We start from the raw sequence: 23,266 nt of genomic DNA on the forward strand, positions 1-23,266 counted from the left end.
CCTTTGTGCTGCAGATCACGGTGCTGGGGACGCCTGCGGAAGAGCAAGGAGGAGGCAAAATAGACCTGATCAACGCTGGAGCGTTTGATGGCCTGGATGTGGTTTTTATGGCACACCCCTCGCAAGAAAACGCAGCTTACCTGCCTGATGTGGCCGAGCATGAGTGAGTGGGTTCAGGTGGAAAGGGGTGGCTTGCTATTAGCCTTTTCTCCCCTCTCCGAGTAGGGGAGCTGCTTTGGAAGGGGCTGAACTTAGGGCCGGAGACCTTGCAGGTGCCCTTCAGATGAAGTATTTACAGTCAGCTAAGGAGCCAGGTCTCTGTTCCAGACGCTCTGATCTGTTCTTCCAAGGTTCAGTGTTCAGCCTAGCATTAAAGATCCCTGATGGCTCTGAGATAATCTTCCACATGTCCCTGAAATCCATTTGTTCTTTTGATATTTCTAGGCATTTCTTTTTAAACATGCATGTGATTATTTCATCTGTTAAAAAAGGAAAAATATAAAAATGCAACTGGAGAGACCCTCATGGATCATAGTCCCCTGCTTTCCTGGGCACCAGGTCATGTAGTCCTCCATATGCATTTTATTTTAATCCATTTTGAAAGTATTTCAGGATTTCTGTCCCACTTTTGAAAGAGCCAGTCAGCTAAGCCTGACTGCTGTTTGGATCTTTATTAACTTCCAGTCTAAACTTAATCATGGCCATGTTATATCTATTAACATCCACATCAGCTTTTTTTATTCAAAGTAGTTCTTGGCTTTCCTTCTTGTTTGCCCCCGGTAGAAGTATAGACAGCAGTCATACCCTCACTCAGCTGCTTTTGCCAGCTAGCCATATAACTGTTCGGTAATTATGCCCTGTCTTGTTTTGATTAGCTCTACTACTTAATGACAGCACTTGTTCATTTGTACTTGGAGTCACTTGACTTGTCTTGAAATACTCCTTGCTGGATGTGCATAAGCAGGATTGTACACAGTACATGAGGTGGAATTTCCTTCGACCTTACTCAGCTGATGCTGGGACCATAGTGTCTCCTTATCCTTTCGGAATCAACTGGCATGTTTGGGGCTTCCTCTTCGGTCGTTTCTAAGCAATCAGCTCTTAGAGAAATGCTTAGTCTGTAAGTACGTGATCTTTTAAAAAACTTTTGAGCTTCCATCGGTTTCTCTGCCAGCCTGCAAGGCCATGCTGTTCTTCCTTTGATATTATAAACCTCTTCTGTTTTCATAGTGTTCCAGCAGTAGTCTATCAGCAGGTTTTGTTACTACAGTTTGTCACAGTTACTAATGATTCTTGATCAGAAGGTCTTATCTTGCAGAGACTCCGCTAGTAACCTCCCTCCAGTGCAACAGTTTTTTCCAAGTATTATGTCTGGGTGTCTCTGACTAAATTCTGTAATATTTAAATAACTGGTTTTTGAACCATTTCTGACGATGTACTGAGAGCCATTTTCAGCTGGGTTCTGCTACCTTCCAGCTCCTATGTGCTTAATTTTATCGACCATTTTGCTTTTGCCAATGATATTCCTGGTGGATAATTTGCTTCTGTTACTGCCAAGTTTTATGGTAAAACAGACAAGGTTAGCAACACCTGGTCTTCCTTGTAGTTCTCTGCTCTGTTCCATCATTGCATTTCTAAAGAGTCTTAACTGGTTATTATAATCTCCTTCAAGACCTATCTCAGCTTGCCTTTTGGTCGCTGTACCAACGACTATATTTCTAATCTTCAAGATGCAGTTTTCATTGATAGTTTTGTGATTCTGTTCATTTCAACTCCTGCAATAGCCTTTTGAGTTTGATACAGTAAGATTTGGAAATCTCCCTTCAGAGGTTCCCTTCAGAGGTGATGATCAGAGGTGAATCACCTTCAGAGGTGATTCGGATAGGATGTAAGTCCTAGATAGCCTTTAAACCTTGAGTATGGGGGAGGCATCGCATTGAAATACTGAGTGAAACAACTTACTGCCTCCAAAAGCTTGAAATACTGAGTTTGTCATGATTTATGTAATTCTGAGATTCCAAAGGTACAAAGACTGTTCTGATAATTTGTAACTGATCTTTGGTTGTTTTCAAGGAATTTAAGGACGAGTGATCGGTAAATTACTAGTATTGCTATATCTGCAACCTCTGAAAGCTGGCTTGTGCCTGAAGTAAAGTTAACGTACTGGGATGACTGTGACGAATACATACCAAAATTTGCTGATTCTTATTCACTTATCCTTCACTTAATCAGTCTACTAATTATTTGTCAAACAGGATCCACATTCTTCTGAGATCCTTAAACTGCCTTAGGGTGGTGTTATTCACCAAAATCTGTTAGTTTCTTTCTGAGAGTGTGTGACATTTGTGTAGCAATAGAGGTACAAGAAAAGGGGTGCTGAAAGAACACATTTTTTAATAAGCACTATGTTTCTTGTGGGGAAAAAATTATTGCATCATGACTTTCTGCTTTACTTTGCCTTCTCTCCATTTTTTGGAGAATATCCAGGGATCTATTCTGCCTTTGAGTTGATTTGAAGGGTTGCAGTCTAATACTTGGGATGTTAATGGATAAGTTTTATCTTACTTAAAATTTATTATCATTATTAAATCAACTCATACTTTACAGAATGGGATGTATGGTTGTCTTGGAGGATGAGAGGGGATGGAAAAGGGCATACTTAATTTGGATTGCAGGCAGTAACAGGAGACACTTTCTGCTGCAACGGTACACTCCATTGTGTCCCGCTTTGCTATCTGGTGTGTAAGTTCTGGTACCAGCTTACAGCTATGCGGTGGTGCAGAGCGTGAGGGGTCAGTTTGGGGTAAGTGATTAAGTTCGCATTTGTGCGAGACAGAGGGACAGGCGAGTTAGGCTCGTCCTAGCTGGGTAAGAGACGGGTTGTGCATCTTGGGCAGGGGGAACTCTTTGAGCTTGGAGATGGAGTTTTTTTATGTGAAGGACAGGGTATTGTCTACAAACAGATTTAGTTAAATTCTTTACTATTGGTAAAAAACCTTTATATTTGTGTATTTGATAAATAGTAATACCTTATGTATTTGTCAGTATTTAATATTTGCCTCTTGTCTAAAGAGTTTTCATATCATTTGCATTATTAAATTATTTTGTAAGGCTAATATAAATGGCCCTCAGGTGAAGCAAAGCATGAGTTCTTACTGGATAAGTTTAAGTGCAGTATTTTATGACTTCCACAAAGTTGGAGAATAAGCTTTGCACTAGATTTCTTCCTTGTTGCAGGCCTTTCTACCAGCATTTTTGAGGTGTGCAGGGAAAACATCCTTGCTGTAGCCTAGTAATGTGTATTTTCTACTAGGCTATGCCTTTACACTTTTAAAACTTGACTTTTGTTATTTAGACATGGGTTGTGTGTGATCGTATTAATGTGCTTTTGCTGTCTTATATATGCACACATTTTATTTAAGTTTGACAAGAATTAGGACAATCAACTTCTAATTTTGAATCCGAGAAAAGGGTTGGTTTTCCTCCGAGAAGAATGTTAGTAACTTTAAGTCTCAGAACAGGCAGGCAGTATAAAAAAAAGTGTTGGAGAAATGTAATATGTGAAACCTATTGTTCTTGGGGAAAAGGTTCTCTTACTGGTAACTCTTTTGCCTGGTTGGCTCTTGATATCATTCCGTTTCTTTGGTTGTCTAGAAATCTTTCAGCATCTTCCTGCACTCAAAGATAGTTCAACTTTGCAACAGTGTAGTGCTGGGTAAATTGTTTGGTGTTCTGCTGCACAAAACTTAAGTAACAAGTATTTGTGTGAACAAAAGGAACTCTTTATTTTAGTGTGTTTTTCAGTGAATAAGAAACAAATAAGCAATGCCTTTTATTTCCTAGTGTGACTGTGAAATACTATGGAAAAGCTTCTCATGCTGCTGCTTATCCTTGGGAAGGAGTTAATGCATTAGATGCTGCTGTTCTTGCATACAACAATCTGTCTGTTTTAAGACAGCAAATGAAACCGACCTGGAGAGTTCATGGTGAGATCTTCATTAAATCTAATGTCCAGCAAGTAAACGTTTAGGTTGTTGAAATACTAACTTACAAAATCCCACAATTTAAAGTATTGCATTATTGCACTAAATTAGTGTAGTCACTTCAAATATTATGAAATAGCAGTGTTTCATTTAAATAGCTTGTCTGTAATTTTTAAAATCATGTCAGTGTCCAGAACTAACTGCTGAAAATAGGATTACAGGTCAGATTCAAAAGAGGACATCAGTACCTAGGTAGAGGCTAGACAAATTTTAAGCTTTTGCACTTGAAGTTGCAGTTCAGAAAGAAAAAAAAAAAGTGCTAAGTTTATTTTGGTACATGGCCTTGAATTCCTTACAGTTGATGTATGTGTTTTTGCAAAGGAATAAGATTAAATATTCTGAAAAAAGTATTACTTACTGCATCATTTTTGTAGCAGATATTCCATTGATTAGATGACATTTATTGGAAAGGGTTAGTGGTCTAGAGCAAGTGAAGTTTATTTGCTGAAGTACAAAAAAACAAGTGATAGTAGAAGCCTATAGTTCTGGTTAGTAGCCCAATGAACTAGATGCTCACTGGATTCTAATATTTAATATCTAGCAGACTTTGGAGTAGAAAGGTCACTTTACAATAAGACACATTAACCATTAAGCTTGCCTCATACTCCTTCATCATGCATTTGTTTTTGTATAGTGAGAAAGTTTCAGAAGTTGAGATGGAAGCTGCACTTTAGCTATAAACCCAGGTTTCCTTTATTATACCCAACACAACTTTTTCCAAGTTGAAATTAAGAAACTTTGCCATTTCTGCAGGACTTCTGAATGTAGAACTGTTTATTTGGAATACTTGTTAAGAGCTTGTAGCACTTCCAGAAGTTCTGAACTAATCATTACATGTCTTGGCTGCTTGTGCTGTATAATACATGCGTGTGTGTCTCTCCAGGATATCTGGGTGGAGTCTGGAAGCCATAACCCTTTTGACTGTAGATGAAGATGTTTGCAGTTCTGCTGTGCTGCATACTCAAATGAATTTCAGGCAGCAGGCACAGCATCTCTGTCCTATTGCTTTGTAGGAAACAGAGCACTTCATGATGAGTCTTGGTGTCTGAAACTCATGTGTGGCAGGCTTAAAGTTGGAGGTGCCTAAGTCTTCTATTGAATTTAAGCCTAAAATCCTAAATACTGCTTTCTTCATGGTTTAAGGCCTATGTGGGCAATGTAGGCAAAAAACTAAGTAGCTAAACAAGCCTCCTAGAGGTAACGCTTCCTGAAACAGCAAAACTTAAATTACTGTGATACAACTGCTGTCATAAACCTGGTTTTCAAACAGGAAATATTTAAAATACTTTTGGGAAAGTATAAGCAGCCAGAATGAGATAATTTTAGGAATGCTTGCTTTACAACAGTGTGTTGGAAACTTGTGTTGTAGACTTGTGGTAAGAGCAGCGGTTGACTTAAGTGATCCTAAAAATCTTGTTCTTAACGCATGAAGAAAAACTGAAATAATTTCCATTGCTTATAAACACTAGAAGTCTAGAATTTCTGTACTTGAACATTGTTGGTGTGAGTTTGGCAGATATTTGATAAGTTATCTTTCTTCCCTGCTTATGAGTGGAGTACATGTTACCCCCTTGAAAAATAGGAATGTAGATTTTTTTCTGTTCAAAAAGTGGTATTAAACAGGCTGTAAAAAAAGTTCCATCTAGATGGGCAAAGTGGGTGCTACTAGTAGTCTGCAGGCAGCCTACTTTTAAGCAGTCCGTATTGCAGTTGCTTTGAAATTTAAATGTAGATATACTCTTAGATTGTATCCAATTCCATTTACAAATGTGCTGGACAAGATAAGTGAAAGTTGCTTACTCATTAAGCTGTGTGTTTTGAGCAAATGTATTATGGTATGTATCATGCAAATTTGCATGATTACTTACTTGCTGGTTCCTTTCCTTTGATGTCTGTCCCTCTCATCTCAGCTGTTCTTTTTGCTATGGACTAGCGCTTATAGTGGTTTAATTCAGCGCTTTGTTTACTTTGACTGTATTTGAGATTGGAAAGGTTTTACAAAAAAAAAGGGGGGGGGGAGGGTGTACTCTTCATAGGTTTTCTGCACAAAAAGTAAAGATTTGTAGCCTGTTTGCATCCTGATAGTGCTGTTTTTTCAGGCATCAGTGACACACATCAGTAACTTTGTGCAGAATTTCCATTTAAGGTAGATAGTTTCTCAAGTCCTACAGGAAAAAAAAAATCTTATGCTGCATATATAAATTGAGGGTAGGAGACCAGGAAATGAACAGCCTGTTGAAAGCAACTAGGTGTTAATGCGTTGAAATCTAATATAGAATCAAGGTCCACAATGTTTTATTGTTGAAATATCTAAATATTATGGTCTTTGGTAATGCCTCTGCCATAATTGAAAGCTATGTAGCTGTCACATGTTTCCTTGAGGGAACACTTTCAACTCAAACTTCAGTCCTGAATAAAACTACGTATATTATACATTCCAATATTTCTAAAGAATTAGTATGAAGAATCTAATGAACTTTCTGTGCACTGCAACATGTGCATTACTCCAGTATTGCTGAGAAAAGCAACTTACTCAATTTCTCTCCCAGCTGGCAAAATAAGTTGGAAATATTCTAGTTAAGGAAACCTTTAAAAGCTGGAATGCAAGATAGCCTTTATAACAATTTTTTTTCAATGGCAGCCAGATTGCTTTACAACTCTGCATTGAGTTTCAGGGGATTAATTACGAATGCTAGTTTGGCTTGTCTTTGTAACAGGTATCTAACCAAATAATGCAATGAAATTGGGCTGAAAAACACTTAATCTGACATGATGAAGAAACTCTATCCACATAGTCTATTTTTGACATTCGTTGTATTTCATGCTTAGTTGATGTTTTTTTGGGATTTGTTTATATATATATTTAGTTCTTCAGAGAAGTTTCATGACAGGGCTGAAGATCAAGCAGTTCTATTTAATGCTGATAATGTGACTCTTCCTATTCTGCAGGTGTGATAAAAAATGGTGGTGTGAAACCTAACATCATTCCTTCTTACACTGAGCTAGAGTTTTACTTGCGTGCCCCATCAATGAAAGATCTTTGTGTTCTGACAGAGAAGGTTGAGAACTGCTTCAGATCTGCTGCAGTGGCCACAGGATGCAAAGTAAGAATGTATTCATGGTCATCTGTTTCTGTTATGCTGGAGATAACGTGGGCCAGAGTAGGAAATTGAGGCTTACAGCATTTGTCTGCATGGTGTTTAGCTGAAATAAATCTAAGTTTCTATGATACTATTTGCTATTCTGTTGCTTTGGGTCCTGAAAGAAAGCTTTGGTTTATAAGTAGAACATTATGGAGCCATAGAAGAATCTAGGTTGGGAGAGACCTCCAGAGGTCATCTAATCTAACCCTCTGTTCAGAGCAGAACCAGTTAGAGCAGATTGCACAGTGCCGTCTGAACTTCTGAGTATCTCCAAGGATGAAATTCTACTGCCTCTCTCAAGCTCTCTACCCACCTCATGATGAAGTAGTTTTTTTCCTGATGTTTATACTGTGATTGAGCCCTGGAACAACTGAGGTTGCCTGGAGAGATTGTGGTGTTTCCATCCTTGGAGATATTCAAAAGCTGCCTTGATATGGTCCTGGGCAGCCAGCTATAGATGACCCTGCTTAAGCAGAAGAATTGGACAAGACGACCCCCAGAGGTGCTTTCCAACTTCAACCATTCTGTGATGCTGTTGTATCTAATAGGAATTTCCTTTGTGGCCTCTTGGCATATCACTGGGCATCTCCGAGAAGTCTGATTCTGTCTTCTCTGTACCCTCCCCATCTGATGACTGTAGACAGCAATAAGATCTCGCCCTAACCTTCTTTTCTGAAAGGTCAACAAATCAAGTTTTCAACCTTTCCTTGTATATCATGTTCTCCAGGACCCTAATCATCTTTATGGCCTTCCCCTGGACTAGCTCCAGTCTTGATTTGAGGAGCACAAAACTAACACAGTACACCAGATGTGGTCTCACAGGAGTTGTCTGCATCAATAATAAAGATATTAAAACAGTAATGGCACCAGTATTGATTGCAGATGACTGCTACAAGTAACAGGCAGCAATTGGGAGTTTTGTGCCGTTGAGCGTAACACTTTGAGCTTGCATGTCCTGTGTGCCCTCCAAGTCAGACATGTCATCATGAAAAGCTAAGCTTGGTCATGTACTGTGTGCTCTTCCATGAATATATACTGTATGTTAACAATTGCCTTTGATTCATGTGCCTGGACATGGATCTTAAGAGGATTTATTTGCTCTGTAATCCCCCTGGGAGCTTGAGGATAGGACGTTCTGACCAGCCTGTAATTTCCCAGATTGTCCTCTTGGCCCTTCAAGGTAGATAAGACCTTTAGCTCTTTTTCAGTGACCTGGAACATCGCTTTCTTTTAATGACATTTGAAAAACGATAGCTTCCTGATTGCATTGCTGCTTCTTTCTTACTCAGCATCCTTGAATGGATCCTGCCTGGTCCTGTGTATGTACACTAAGTGCCCCATAATCTCTTTTGTCTTTTGCTGTGAGTGATGCTTCTCTCCTACAGACAGTGCTCCTAGGCTCAGAGACCTGGGAGGCTTGATGGCCAGCCTTACCAGTAGGAACAGGCAAAACAGGTATTGAGTGTTTTGTCTTTTTTCCATGTTCTTTGTCACTAGGTCCTCTGCCCCATTAAATGGCACGCTCACGTAGCAACCAAATGTGAAAAATTGAGTGATTTTTTTTTTAGTTAGCATTCTTCTCACTTTTTCGCCTTTAGTAAAGGGAAGTGTCTCCTGTAGCTGGTTCAAGCAATATGATTACCTAGCTGTGTATTGCTAAGATAGGTGGTTCTACCTGCTCTGTAGTTACAGGTTTATGACATACAGCTGTGACAAGAATGTCTGTGCTCATCAGAACAAATAGGTATAGTGTATATGGATGTGGGCTACTGAGTTTTAAGGTCTGTTTGAGGCATTAGATGCTATTTTCCTAGTACGGCCTCTCCACTCTAGCTGGAAAAGGATTTCAGAGAGTGTACTCTATGCAGAATGAAAGTTAAGATCTCTTCTCAAATTTGACACTGCACATGACATTTGACACGGTTTTTTTACAGTTTTCAAACTTCTTGCCTGTGTGAAGTCATTTCATGAATGGGACTGTAGTTATTGGAAGCGTTCTAAACAATAGTAAAATGGAATTTGGTGAAAGCCTGAATTGATTTCTATGTAGTTTAATACTACCTGCAGTGGAAATCATTAGGTGCTGTTACAGGAAGTGTCTGTTTCCTATTTTTGGAGATGCTGTCCATGAAACCGATGCTTCTGGAATTTGGCTGTTTAGTGCAAGCATGACAGAACACCAACTGTGTTTTGATCAAGGGTGATACTTCGCAGAATGTTGTATTTTTGGAAGAAACTTAGCACTTATGTCTGTTTTGACATAGCCTTGAAGTATGGATGTGTACTTATTTTTTCTGGTGTTTAAATTGTTTACATTAAGCTGGTTTAAGTTGGAGAAAAATTTCTCATAATTTGGATTTTTTTGTCTAGGTGGAAATAAAAGGTGGTGAAAATGATTACTACAATGTGCTTCCAAATAAGAGCCTGCAGAAAGTTTACAAGGAGAATGGAAAGAAGCTTGGAATAGAATTTATATCAGAAGACTGTATCTCAAATGGTTTGTCAGGTAACTCCATCTGTGTGTTTTCTTATGACTTAAACTTAGCTTGATCAACTCTTAGGTGTATAAAATAATGGGATAGAGCTAGGTTAAACATGGTTTGGTCAGAAGGAAAAACCAGGTTAGAAAGTTAAAGCTCTGTAAAAGGATTCTACCTCTGGCCTGTGTTTCTGTATGTTGTAGAAGCTGAGAAATCTTCCCAACAGGTATGAAAAGCAGTAATCATTTTCTGATAATATTTCTGAAAATATTTCAAGTAAGAAACAGTTTGGGGGGAGGGATGGAAGGATGAAAAGCTAAGACAGTCTTACTGAGAACATGAGGATGTGTAATGAATTGGAGCTCATTCTGTTGCTTTGAAATACAGAATCCTGGTTTGCTGTGGATGGAGATGAGACATGGTTTTTAGGAACCTTGTTTAATAATATTTTCTAAGCTTACATATAAACAGATTTGCTAGCATCTACCTAGTATTTTTAGAGTGAGTTTTTGAAGAGATTTGTAAGTGGAAGTGTAAGCATATCAGTAACCATAATTTAAACCTCTTTCCATTAACAGGTAATTGTATGCCTCTAACTTTAGTTCGTGAGTTCAGCAGATTAGTTTTTGAAAAGGATGCTGTTCAAGTAGGTGTTCACTTCTGGGTCTTGACTATGTCTCAAACTCTTTCACTTTCGTGGTCTCAGAGCTATAGTAATGTGAATTCTCGAATGCTTAGGCAGGTTTCTCATTACCCTTAATGGTTGTTGTTTTTCAGAATCTTCCTACAGGAGCTCTGTTCAAGTCTTAACTGCTGCTGATACTTTATAGGCTTCACTACTGATCATAACTGTATATTCAAATACTTTTACTCCACTCATGTTAAAGATTTTTCTCTTTGGTTGGGAGGAAAAGTTGTTATTCTGACTAGTTTGCAGTACTAATCTCTATATTAAGTGCAGATTTGGACAGTTGAGATCTTGGTGTTTGGGGTCAGTTCTTCAGAGTGTTGTTTGAGTGGAGGAGGAGGCAGCATATCTAATGGTATTCTGATGGGTTTTCTCTCCTTCTTGCTTCCCTTCCAAATTAAGGCAACAGTAGCATACTTTCTTCAACTGGTTCATTGTCTTGGATTTAAAGACAAATCCTAACTAAAGGCAGATTTCTTTTTTCTTCAGTGTGGTACCAGTAAGATTTACTACTTTGCTCTTTTAGCCTAAGAAAGGGGCTGAGGAGCCTTACTTAGAATGTTTAGTGTAGTGAAACTTTCTGGAGCTCTGCTAGTTGCTTCCTTCAAACCATTGTATGAAAGGTGAAGATCATGAATACTGGTGATCTTCGTGGTTCAGAGGACTTTGAATGAACTTAGTACAGACACCTAATTGTAATAGTGCTTTCATATGTAAGTTACGTGATATGCTAAATGCTAACTGTTAACTTGTTTAAACTGAAACTCCCCATATGCCTGCCCTGTCCTTAAATTGCTTGTCAAATGTCAAAATGTGCATGAGCAATTGCTTTTTTATCTTGCACTGCAGTAGGCTTTACTGAATTTTCTTTCCACAGCTTCTCCTCTGAATTTTTGCAGTGGGGATTCAGGAGTGATAACAAAGCACAACCTCCAGAGACAGAGTGGAATTTTGTATGCTACCCTTTTTTTCGGGGGGTTGAGTGTTTTGTCTCATCTTTTTCAAGACCTCTATTTCTGTTTAGTTTTCATATGGTTTTCAATGTTTTCTTTTAGGATATCAGTTTCTTCTGTTGAAAGGGAAGGAAGATAGCTCAGTTGCTTCTCCATGTCTGTGCAGCAGAAAAGTCGTTAACAGATGAGCATACTCGCTGCCACCTCTACATGGGTATTAGTATCGGTCTGCTTACAGGTATCGCTCTAGGCAGCTAAGCGTTAACGAAGAATTCCTTTACTCCATCAAATTACACTGCCTTGTGTGTGCCTTGTGCACGCTCCACTCATTTGGCACACAGCCAGGATGATGTGAAATAATGTGAATTGGAGTTTGCTTTGACCAGGTGCCATAACCTGTTTCTTCTTCTGCTGGTAGGGTAGCTCTGCTGCAGGATACTGATAACCTCCCAAAGCAGATGGCTTAGTTTGGATGTCTCAACTAAGGCATCCTATGCTTGTGATAACTTACTCTGATATTTTTAGTGTTCACGGGGTTCGTTGGTTTCCTCTGCAGAAGACAGATATAGATGATCTTAAGAAGGAGCCAGTATATTTTGGAAATACCACTTTTGAAGCTTGAGGCTGTATATAAATGCTTCCTGGAGTCTCTTGTGTTTCCCCCTCCATTTGTTTGTGGTAATACTGACTTCCATTACATGTTCAGTGACTTGAAGAGGCCTCAGTATCAGCTTCAGGATATATTTTTGAGAGGCTGAAGCTGCCAATACCTTTCTATTGAAGGTAGAGCACAAGTCTGTGTATTGCATCGATAACTGCAAATATTTATACTTCTAGAAGGAATCCTGATTTGTACATCCCTAGCAAGCATACAGTTCCAGATGCTTGTATGGAAACCATTGGAACACCTGGTGTCTTAAACATGCCGCTAGGTTACTACCACTTAAGGATGTAACATTTTTTCTGATAGAGGGAAGATTTGACTGTCACGTTTTTATTAAAAGCTGCCTAGATTATTGCTTGGTAAGCTCTCCATCTTATGAGAAAATGCCAAGTTTCAATCCCTTACATTCAGCAAAATAACTTGTAAACTGGTTGTAGATTGGATGTGGATATAAGTTTAAGTGGAGTTACATGACTGAGAGCTGGGATGCACTGAAATTTCTAATGCTTCATTTGCTGAGTGAGAGCAGGGGAAAAGGCCAACACAGTTTTTCCAGCAGTTTGTGTACTAGGACTTAGTAAGGCAAGCCTGGAACATTTGGTGTAGTCTGGAGTAGCCAGAACTTCTAGACTTCTGGCTTATCTTTCCAGACTGACCAAAGAATGGATCAATATTGTAGACTAATAAAATTAAAATAACTTATTGCTGTGCCAAGAGTTGGATTTTCTTCAAATACATGCTGAATTTTATGGGAAAAGATCATGTGTTTGGACAAGCCTTGCTGCTTCCATTTGTCTGTAGGCAGAGCAAATAGCAAGCTAGTCTTGTACTCTTTGATCGCATAATGTAGGCTCTGTGGACTCACTTCTAATAACTGTATGCTTCCAAATAAAATCTATATTCTTAAATCACTTCATTACTAAGTCTTAAGGCATTAGCAGTATCTCCTCCCCATAAAGTGTCATGATATGGAGGCTACCTGATGTGTTACAAATAAATTTAAATCTTTAGAACAGTCACTTATATGCTAGTGCTAAAGAAAAATTCTTGCAGCTCTGGCCTGAAAAAAGTGAATTGAGATCTTAGTTGGTCAACCCTATTTTTTCCCTGTTATGAAACAATGCTGCTTCTGGTATCTGAATTTCACAATAACTGGTATGTTGATTTCTCCATGTTCTAAATATCATTTTAACAAATACTGAGTGGATTGCTTGTTTGGGTAAAAAAGGCACTCAGGAAGTAGTTGCAGACTCTTGGATGGTTTGCTGTGAAGGATCTACTACTTCAGGATGATATCCTTAAATAGTTTAGGCAGTACTGTGAGATAGGTACTATCACTAGCTAATATACTGAAAGTGCTAGTCTGGCATGAAAGAACCATTAAAATCTTTGATATTGCCATCAAGATTTTTTTATGTCTACAAAGCACTACCATTTTGTCTGGAGTTTAGTTCTGATCTTGTTATTTCAGGAGTGCTTGTGCTGTTAAGCTTTCCATAACTGAGAATAATCAAAAAGCACAGGAAAAAATAGTTGTCTTCTCAGTCTGGTTTTGTTTAAAGATAGATTGTACCTACTTCAGAGTCCCCTACCTGATGCTAATATTTGCATACTGGTGCAAAGCAGGAATTGTTGGGCCTGATTCTAAGGGCTGTAGCAGGAAAATAGCTGAACTGCCTGAAACTCCAAGGTTTGCAGCTTTCATCGTTTCTGAATTAACAGCTTACTATCAGGAAATGCGTGATAAAAAATTAACAGTAAATGGAATAGGAAGATGCTGATACATCTTCCTTGCAGTTCAGTAAATGGTTATTGATCAGAAGCGCACTGGAGAGCAGCATCTGAAGATGGCTAGTTAGGGAAAACATCTCCGTGATGGGAGATTTTTGTACGGATAGTGACTCATTAGAAATGTTTTAGATAGGGGCTGGAGGTAATATCTGTCATACATTTTTCTTACAGCATTCAAAAGTCTTCAACACTTTTTCATTAAGAAAATGTCTATGCTGCTTCTAGGTTCCACGGACTTTGGAAATGTTACGTTTGTAGTCCCTGGGCTTCATCCTTATTTTTATATTGGCTCTGATGCATTGAATCATACTGAGCAGTACACAGAAGCTGCAGGTGAGTGGAAGTGAAAAGGGTTAGAGATTTATATTTGGAGCCCTTATGCATGGTAGGGACTGGTTGCTGACTCTTCACTACAGCAAACCTGGAAATTATAAATATCTCAAATTACAGAGGATTAAGGCTTTTGCATGCTTCTATGTATTCAAAGCTACTGTGTAGTAAATGTATAAAACTGTAAGTACTAGATCTGGAAGTGGCTGCATGTGAATACCTATACAGAAATGGAGTTTCTTTCTTCAAGCATGATGGGATCTGAACTGAATATAGACCTTGAAACAATTAACTTTTGGTAGAGTTGCAGAAAAAAGCTGACAAAATGTAGAATTTCTGTTTTTATGTTTAAAGTTAAATGTATGTCGGAAGGATGACCACTCGTCGTACTAAAAACCTGACTTAGTATACAGTCTAGACAGAAGAAATTAGAGGGATTAACCCTCGCAGCGTATTCAGAAGAGTTTCTAAACATGATCCAAAAGATAAAAGTAACTTTTACTTTGAAGGCATGATACTCTGCAAATGTAATAGAGGTAACAGTATAAAACTGCGCATTTTCTAAAAAGGAAAATGTGAACACTCATTTTCCTGTTTTCAGTCTTAGTTGTTTACATGAGTAGCAGGAAGTTAAGTACTTGCATGTGAAAATTTGTTTTGAGGTATCAGAAAATAGGCATACTTCATGCAAGTACATTTTTAAGAAACTGTTCTTGCAATTTAAACTTGAAGATCTTCTTTTATAGAATATGCCTTAAGCAGTAAGCTGGTGGTTTATATCTAATATTAGTAATCTAACATGAAATTTTTTTTCTACAGGGTCACAGAATGCTCAGTTCTATGCTTTGCGCACAGCAAAAGCTTTGGCAATGACAGCACTGGATGTCATTTTCAAGCCAGGTCTGCTAGAAGAAGTCAGGGAAGACTTTAGACAGGTGAAGCTAAAAGAAGAGGGGCAAATAAATCCAGTAGAATTTAACAAAGAATCTGGTGTTCGCATAGGAGCGTGTGCATCACACTAAACTTCATAAAACCTCTCTCAGTAGGATTGACTTAATGGAGATGCTGTATTTAAATCCCAAAAGGGGCTGGATAAACACATAGCTGAAGAAATGTTGATTTTTTTTTTGGACTTTAGCAGAAGCAAATGGTATCATTGCTTTCAAAAATGTGCAATTTCATCTACCTGTAATGTTTGCTGTATTCAATATGGTGATGAATTTGAGAGAGATCTCACATATGTTATCTTTAAGTTGCAGTGTTGAATAAATGACAGTGTTTAGATCCCTTGTCAGTGATTTTTCTATGTATTGCTAAAGTAATATTCCTTATAGGGGAAATATGGCATTCACATGGTAAGTTTTGTTCTAAAATAAGCACTGTTCACTTGGTGATCATAGGCTGAATCTGACCTATGAAGTGTTTCTCTCTGGCCTGTCACTTTTTCTTGGAACAAGATAGAGGCTTAACCTGAGCTGGTTTCTCTGGAGAAGAGGGTCTGTGTTTGGAAGCATGCCTGGTTTTGACAATAGTAGCTTCTAGCAATGGAAGAGACCCATTTGTATGGAAGTGCAATCTGTAAAGGTTGATTGTCCTGAAATGCATTGACCTTCCTCCCAATAAATTCTGGAGGTCTTTTGGAGAAGTCATCGATGAAAAACTCAGAAAGCAACTAAATGCTTATTTGTTTAAATGAATATGGTTGAACTACTGCAGGAAAATGTATGTGCACCTTTAAGTTTTGTGCTAAGGCAGTACAAATATCCACACAAGGTGTTGCACTAGCGTAACTGATCTGAAGGATGTGTATAAATTTAGCTAAATCAGTGGAAGTTTTTTCCACTAAGATGCAAGCGTGGTACCATGAAGCAGTAAATGAAGGTAACCTTAAACTGATTGTGTGCAAACCCCTGTAGTGAGCTCTGAGAAGCTTGCACTGAGGATTGTTTGTGCAGTGACTGCCTTCTCAAACCTGTTTGTTCCCATACCCTAAGCAGCAGATCTCTTAAGTCTTGCCAGTTGTCCTTTCTGTGTTGTGTGCTAGTCTCTTTAATCCTTGTTAACTGGCTTCCCAGAGACATTAATGTTGCAAATTTTATCTAGGTGGTGTTCTGCGTGTCCAAACACGTTAGGAATTTTTTAATTTGCTTGTTAAAGGATCATGTGAATACATAGAGAAGGAACTAATCTTTTGTTCAGATACAAATTCCTGAGTCAATGGACAGACTGAGTGAAAAAGCAGCTTACTAGTTAACGTTTTCCTGAGCAGAGGTATTACAGTAAGCTTCTGGAAAGAAGTCAGGCAAACTGTATTCCCCAGACAGTATACCCAAAATAATTTCAGAAACCTTGTTTTTAACAGCACCAGTCTCTAAATGGTAAACTCTAGAATTCTAATCAGAATTACTATTTTATTAATTTCTATATTCCATTTCTAATGTGGGCAAAAAACAGATTCCTTGTCTTCATTTAACCGTATACTCCCTCTGTGTTTCTGCGCTCTTTAACACAGACCTCCAGCTGCTATTTAAGAATTCTATTGAGACTTTCCCTTTTCAGAGGAAAAAGTGTGACTAGGCTGGCTTCTGTTTGTCACGTAGACAGTGTAGACAACATAATTTGACAGATTTTAGACTTTCTGATACTTCAGCCTCTGCTTGTAGTGATAGGACACAGACTACCTGTTAATAAATGCTCGGTGTCCTTGGAAAAAGGAGGTAAGTCTTTATCTATTTCAGTAAGAACTTGCAGCCAATTAAAGGGGTTAGGTTGTATTACAAGCCAGTTATTTGAAGAGTTGAGCATGACCAGAAGTATTCCACATTACAAGATGGTCCTTACACCAGTAGCCTTGCTTTTGTTAGACAGCTTTGACAAATGAATGCATGAAATGTAGGAAGGTTGGGCTCTGAGCTATAGGTAGGTCTAGGATAGTAAGTTGGATACTAAATCCAACTGAAATTTGGTCCAAGGTTTGTCAAAGGAACTTTCTCCTTAACTTTTAAACCCTGCCTTGCCAGTTCTTGGACGCAATTACAATTCACTGAGTTCTACTGGGTTAACAAGCTGGTTTATGAATTTCCTTAGCATATGTGGGTTTTTTATTTATTTCCTCCTGCATGAACTGGTTAGTTTCTTGCGTTGCTGTTTTTAAGATGGAGTTTTGGGATTCCTGTGATAGCAATACATGCTGCGGTGTTGTTTCCTACAAGCTGGTGTGCATTACAGCCTTCTCGGTTCTCTTTGTGCAGACTGGCTGTTGGCTGCATCATGTCCAAGGTCATTTGATTAAACATTTCTGCACTGAAAGCATGTCTTAATTTTGTTGTAATCCTTGCTGGAATTACAAGGAAGCTGAAGTACTGATTAAAGATGAGTTGATATTAATAAAGCAATTTAATTGACTGAATTTTCTTGTCCTTTGATTAACATTGGGATGCTGCATGACTTCATTTGAATAGCATGCTTGATTTTTATTTTTTTTCCCTAGTTTGGTATGATCATGTAACAGTGAGGGTGTTTCAAGCTTTCCATTTCGGTCTGCCATAGTGAGCAGGTTTTTGTGAGGGTTAATGCTTTTCAAATACAATATTTAATGGTAGTCTTTATAATCTTAGGGCTGTTTTAACTATTAAAACATGTTAGAATTCATAGAATAATAGGAATGGTGCTTGGGAGAGCTCTCTAGAGGGTCTCTGTTAGGCTAAACTGGGTCCAGCCTCCAGCTTGAAGTGGGGTATCACCAACACTAGATCAGGTGAGCTTGGCTTCGTTTGCTGAATCCTGGAAGCCTCTAAGGATAGAGACTTTTCACCTTCCCTAGGCAAGTTAATTTGTGTCTCAGAATGTTTGTTCTTGAGGTCCATAACTAAAGCAATTTGGGATTTAAAGTTAGGATTTTACTGTCACAAGACTCTGTGTGAGAGAAACTTATTTTTTATGGGAATAAAACTCACTTTGATTTTCAGTAATTTGTGCTCATAATTCACATGTACATGAAAATATCTGGCATGTTTAAGTTACCCTAACTGCAGTCTTCCCCAGACTGTTTGAAACTTAAGAATATTGGGATATTTGTCAAGAATAGTTCAGCTATGAATCAAAATGTGTAGGTAATAAACTGTAATTGCTGGAGTGATTCTGAATAGCTGATAGCAAATCACAGCTGTTTAAGGATGAGGTGATTATGTCCAGACTTTGTAAAGAACTTAAAGCCTCTGCTAACCCACCAAGCTACAGTGTTTCCTTACTCAGTATCTGTCCTAGAACTTGAGTAAAAGAGATGCCTGGTTTAAAACAAAACAAAAAAAAAACATAAAATGCGATGGATTTCTTTTTACGAAAAGATTTGAAGGAGAGCACTTGTCAGCTGCGGAGTTAAGCTCCCCGGTGTAGAAGGGTCCAGGGGCCCTTCTTCAAACAGTAAATGGGAAGCAGCTTTATGTTTTTGTGAATCATATTGCTGTAATTTTTTTCTTGTTGTCTGGGTGCTCTGTAACTGGTTATGTTGCAGTCAGAGCAAGACTCTTTCTGTGAAGAAGTCAAAGCACATTGGCTGCTGAGGTAAGTCTTTGTCCAGTGTTCATTGAGTGATCCCCTCATAACTACTAACAGCATTCTCTAAACAGATTTTTTTTATTTAGAGCAAAGTGTTTAGGCCTAAATAACTTTAAAATAAAAAAGAAAAAGTCAGTCTACATGATTTCCTGTTTTCCCCTAATGTTTACTGTTTCTTCATCCTGAAGGTAGCACCCCTCCACAGAGCCTTTGTCCGCCAGCCTCTCTGGGTGACTGCTGCTGGCACCCACACTTTGTGTTTGTAGTAGGGAGCAAAAGTGCATCCCTCTTAAGAGTTTTTACCCAAACTCGCTACTAAGCCCAAGTTGGATAAGATTGCTGTGGGTTTAGGTTCCTTTAGGCACTAATGGAAGCCAAAAGTATCTGACAAACTCGTCAAGGATTTTTCTCAGTCACAACTGCATCTGAATGTTCTTATTTAAAAATGTAGTGAGAAGCCAAATTTCTCAGTCCTAGGAAAGAATGAAGTCCCCATGGTTGTGGATAGTCTTAACAGCCATTTATGCGGTGCTATCATTTATGATTGCTCTAGAGTACCTACACAAAGTTATCTTTTTGGCTGTTTAGACTCAAAGATAACTGGCAAATGTAGTAACGGCTGATCTCTTCACTTCTCAAGACCCTATCAAGGGTAAAAGCACACAAATGTAGTATGTGTTCACCAGAATTACAGTGCTGGAGCTTTGTTTCGTCACAACTGCTTGATAAGTACTTAAAATTCATCAGGAGCTGTAATTTTCCTTAGTTTTCCTGTTTAAATATACTTTTGATTCTTGGAGACTGGAAAACCTTCACACCCTACAACTTGTTTGGCTTGCATGGATTTGTTCTGGTGTCTGAACAGCTCTGATGCATTGTATTGCCTCTGAGCTACTTGTGACCTGTTGTGGAAGATGCGATACAGGTGGTCTCACAGTTGCTTTTCATTTCTCTTGGCTACTTCTTCAGTGCTCCATCAAGTATGCTGTTACCATCAGAGCGAGCGCAGGAGAGGGGAGTCCCAGGGGTTTCTACTCGCTCGTCAGGGCTTGCAGGGGATTTGGGTCTGTTTGGTACTGAGAGAATCACTTGCTTGGGCATGCAGTGTGTAGAAGAGAGACATCTAATGATTTGAGTATTATCAGAATAACTTTTCACTGGGGAAGAAGAGAGATCATTGATCAATCTTCATGCCTTCTCGCTATTCTGCCTGCTGCTGACTGAAGTTTTGCCTCCTTACTGCTTCACCCTATCAGTAATTATCAGCATACTTAAACATTTGAGGCTTCAGTCTCCAAAGCTCTTAATGTAGACATGCTCCCAGGCAGAACTTGTGTCTGTCCGTAATCCACGCTAACCTGCCAATACACTTCAACTTCTGAAAACAGTGTCATCCCAGGCTGGGCTTTGGGTTAACCTCCAAGAAACTGGTCTGAATTACATTGCAAAGTATCACCCTAAGCAAGAAGAACGCCGACTGTAACGTACACAGTCTGGGGTGGAACGCTTAATGTCATCTTCTTGGAGATTTTGAGTTTGCGTGCAGGCTTCTTGTCAGAGAAATCTGCCTGTGAAATCCCAGGGCTCTCCAGCCCTACCAATGCCACAGGATTTAAGGACATTTGGAATTTGACTGGATCAGGTCCTGAGCAAAAAGATCTTACGTACATGTATGAACTCAGGGAGCTCATTCTTTTGAAGGTAGAAAACACATGATGATGTACAAATGTGAAGTTTTATTGTGATTTTGAGTGTTTCTAGAAATAAATGAAAACAAACAAATCACTCTGATTTATTGCGGAAATGGAAAGGAGCAGAGTGTTAATGACTGGATACAAAAAACATACACTGAAAGGTTAAGAGCCAAAAAACTGTGTATGTAAATGTTTCATGAGTACAGTTGTTGATAGCAAACACTGGCTGTATATGACATATCCTGTACTTATAGAATACATCTATATACAAGTTAATATAAGACTGAAAAGGCACTAGAGTTTCCCAAATATAACACAATTAAATTAACAATGTAAATCCAAATGTGGAGGTTGGGGAATCTGTTTAGGGACATGTGCTGGAAGGGAAACTTTGAAAATCACGTGCGAAGTTTGAAACCCGTTTCCCACTGAAAGCCAGGGAATTCAAAATCCAGCTGCCATTGGTATCTTCAAAATCTCCCTTAATATACTGGTCAGATGCCGAATAACGTCTGTAGTGTGAGATTAATGAGTCTGTGAAGGAATGTATGGTACTGCAGCAAACTACATAGCATTAAGCTGCTTATGAAGCTGGAGAGCTTACTATAAAATCTGGCGCTCCTGTTTGTACTGTTCTTAAACTGCAGAACTAAACAATCTGAGAATCTGAGTAGATTCCTGTGCAACTAGTGCCCAAGAGATCTTGGAACTAGTTTTTGGGGGAAGGTGCCATTGGAATAAGGTGTAAGGTAGGGTGGCCAAACCCTCTGCTTTTGCCAGAGACCTGTCTACCTTCATTTGACTGAAATGTTTAAGGTTTAAGAAAATAGGATTGGGGTTTTTTGTCTCAAAAAAACCTGCTGGATAATGATATGATATGATATGAAGGAAAGTTGATAAAATGAAGCTAAAATATATGTGTATGTGAAAGAAAAAGCTGTGTAGAAATGAGTAGCGAAACTGTCTTATGGGAGGGTGTGTCTAATGATTTTTGAGCTTTTGTGATTTTATTACCTTACCTATGGAGTGTAGGCTGTAAGTGCAAGGTGAGCGTAGGTAGTTTTGCAGGTCATGATTTTAGCAGTTGTAAGAAATGCTGAGTATGTTTACATGACTGTTACTTGCATAGGAAATTAAAGCAACAACCAGCAGTGTTCAAACGGCAACGTCTATCTCATGAGCCTAATGGCAGAGCGGGAGATCTCATGTCCAGGGCAGATTTCATGTAAGAAGATTCACTTTTCCTTTGGAAACACAACTGCTTTGATCTGATTCTCAGAGCAGCTACACCTGTAAAAGACAAGAGCATCTCCTGTGCAGGGAATGCTGAATTTCATAATTGTGTGCAAAAGCGTGCGTGTATCTAGAGTCCTGTTAATCCAAACCCTCAGTTAGCTTTGTGGATGTCGGTGTGTAACGCGTGGCAGCAGACCAACTGAATGATTGCACTTTCTGAGACACCTTTGGTGCTCCTGTTATTGTAAACACCCCTGATTCAACTGATTCTGGTTTTCCTGAAATATTGTATTACTTCTGCATTACAGATTTTGCCTTTTCCATATGGAGTATGTATGCTGACTGGCTGCTTTGCAGAAACTGTGATGGAGAGTTGGGATTTATGTCAATGCCGAGTGCCCGCAGCTCCAGCTGCGTCTCCTTGCTCCTGCCCTGGCAGGTGCTGAGCCTGCTGGAAGGGCACGGGGGGCTGCAGGGGCCCGGGGGGATGGACACAGCGTGGAAGCAGAGTCAGTCTGTTGTACCTGGGTCTGCAAGGGAGCTGCTGTCTCATGGTGGAAGCTCCTTTTTACTTCATTCCAAAGTTTTTGGCTTGGTGTCTTTAGTAACTCAGTTATGAAGTCCTTACTACTGCTTTGTGAACTGTTGAGCACCTTTCTATTACCCTTTTTTTTAAAAACAGATGAACTAGGCTTTTCCTGAAAGCGAGTACAATGACCAGTGGCTTTACAGGTGACAACCAGTTCTCAAGCTGTACAGACCAGACTATCTCAGAGAAAAGAGGCTTCCCCTGGAGTAGTTTTATTCTTTTCGTAGACTCCTGATTGTCTTCACTGGATCATTTTGTAGAGAAGCCGGTTTCCTCTCCCAGGAAACTCGAGAGCAAAACTCCCATTGACCTGAATAAGCAGGTCCAAGGAGAACTCCTGTGTTCCCCCCAGGATTTGGTTAGCATTGCAGGAAGTCTGGCTTTTGTTCATTCCTTAGTAAATGTACATTGCAAGTCGTCTTTTAAAAAGATAGTCAAAACAGCTTGGAAAGATTTCTGTTTTAAATATGATCAAGGTAAAGCACAAGTCTGAACATATTCCTATGTGGAGCTGTCAGTGCAGTGTCACTAGGGCAGCATGCATTAAGTGGTGAAAGCAAGCTGTAGCCATCAATAACCTTGCCAAAGTGTTTCTTGGTACTGGATATTTTGTGTTTGTAATGACCATTTCTGACCTCATCCTGCAAACACGCAAGTATTTGCATGTTCTTGTATTTATTGGTATTGAATGCGATCAGTCTGCTGAGTTGAGAGATGTATGCATGCACTCAGGTACTTAGAGAATTAGGATTTCAGGGGCACAAAATGGAGGGTGCACCATATATAAGCAACTGGCAATTATAGTTGCTTGTTAAAATAGTTTACAGTGGCCTGTGAGGCACAAGAACGAACATAGCACAGCTTTAAATAAGTATAAAATTTTAGATTGTATATCCTGTATCTTGCTGAAATGTGAAACTTGCACAATTATTTATGCCACAGATGAATTGCATCTAATAAAAAAAACCCTAAATCCTGAAAAAAAAAAATCAATCTTCCTTCCAATTAAAACAATTCTCCATTTTCTTTTTGTTAGCCTATGAGACTGTACTTTCATTTAACGTCACAATGCTCTGTGACCACAGAAGTTATGTATAT

The 23,266-nt window shown here is 38.9% G+C and overlaps 1 protein-coding gene across 1 annotated transcript; it reads left to right on the forward strand.

Annotated features, from left to right (window-relative positions):
• Positions 1 to 8: 8 nt before the first annotated feature.
• PM20D2 (peptidase M20 domain containing 2) lies at positions 9 to 15,114 on the forward strand (the record flags this gene model as incomplete). The annotated part of the gene is made up of 6 exons (XM_009698186.1): positions 9 to 163; positions 3,844 to 3,986; positions 6,993 to 7,147; positions 9,557 to 9,692; positions 13,988 to 14,095; positions 14,912 to 15,114. Coding segments are annotated over 6 exons (900 nt in total), but the record flags the coding sequence as incomplete, so codon positions are not given.
• Between the last annotated feature and the right edge of the window lie 8,152 nt (positions 15,115 to 23,266).

This window comes from Cariama cristata, unplaced genomic scaffold (genome assembly GCF_000690535.1).
Source record: "Cariama cristata isolate BGI_N322 unplaced genomic scaffold, ASM69053v1 scaffold11134, whole genome shotgun sequence".
Taxonomy (NCBI): domain Eukaryota; kingdom Metazoa; phylum Chordata; class Aves; order Cariamiformes; family Cariamidae; genus Cariama; species Cariama cristata.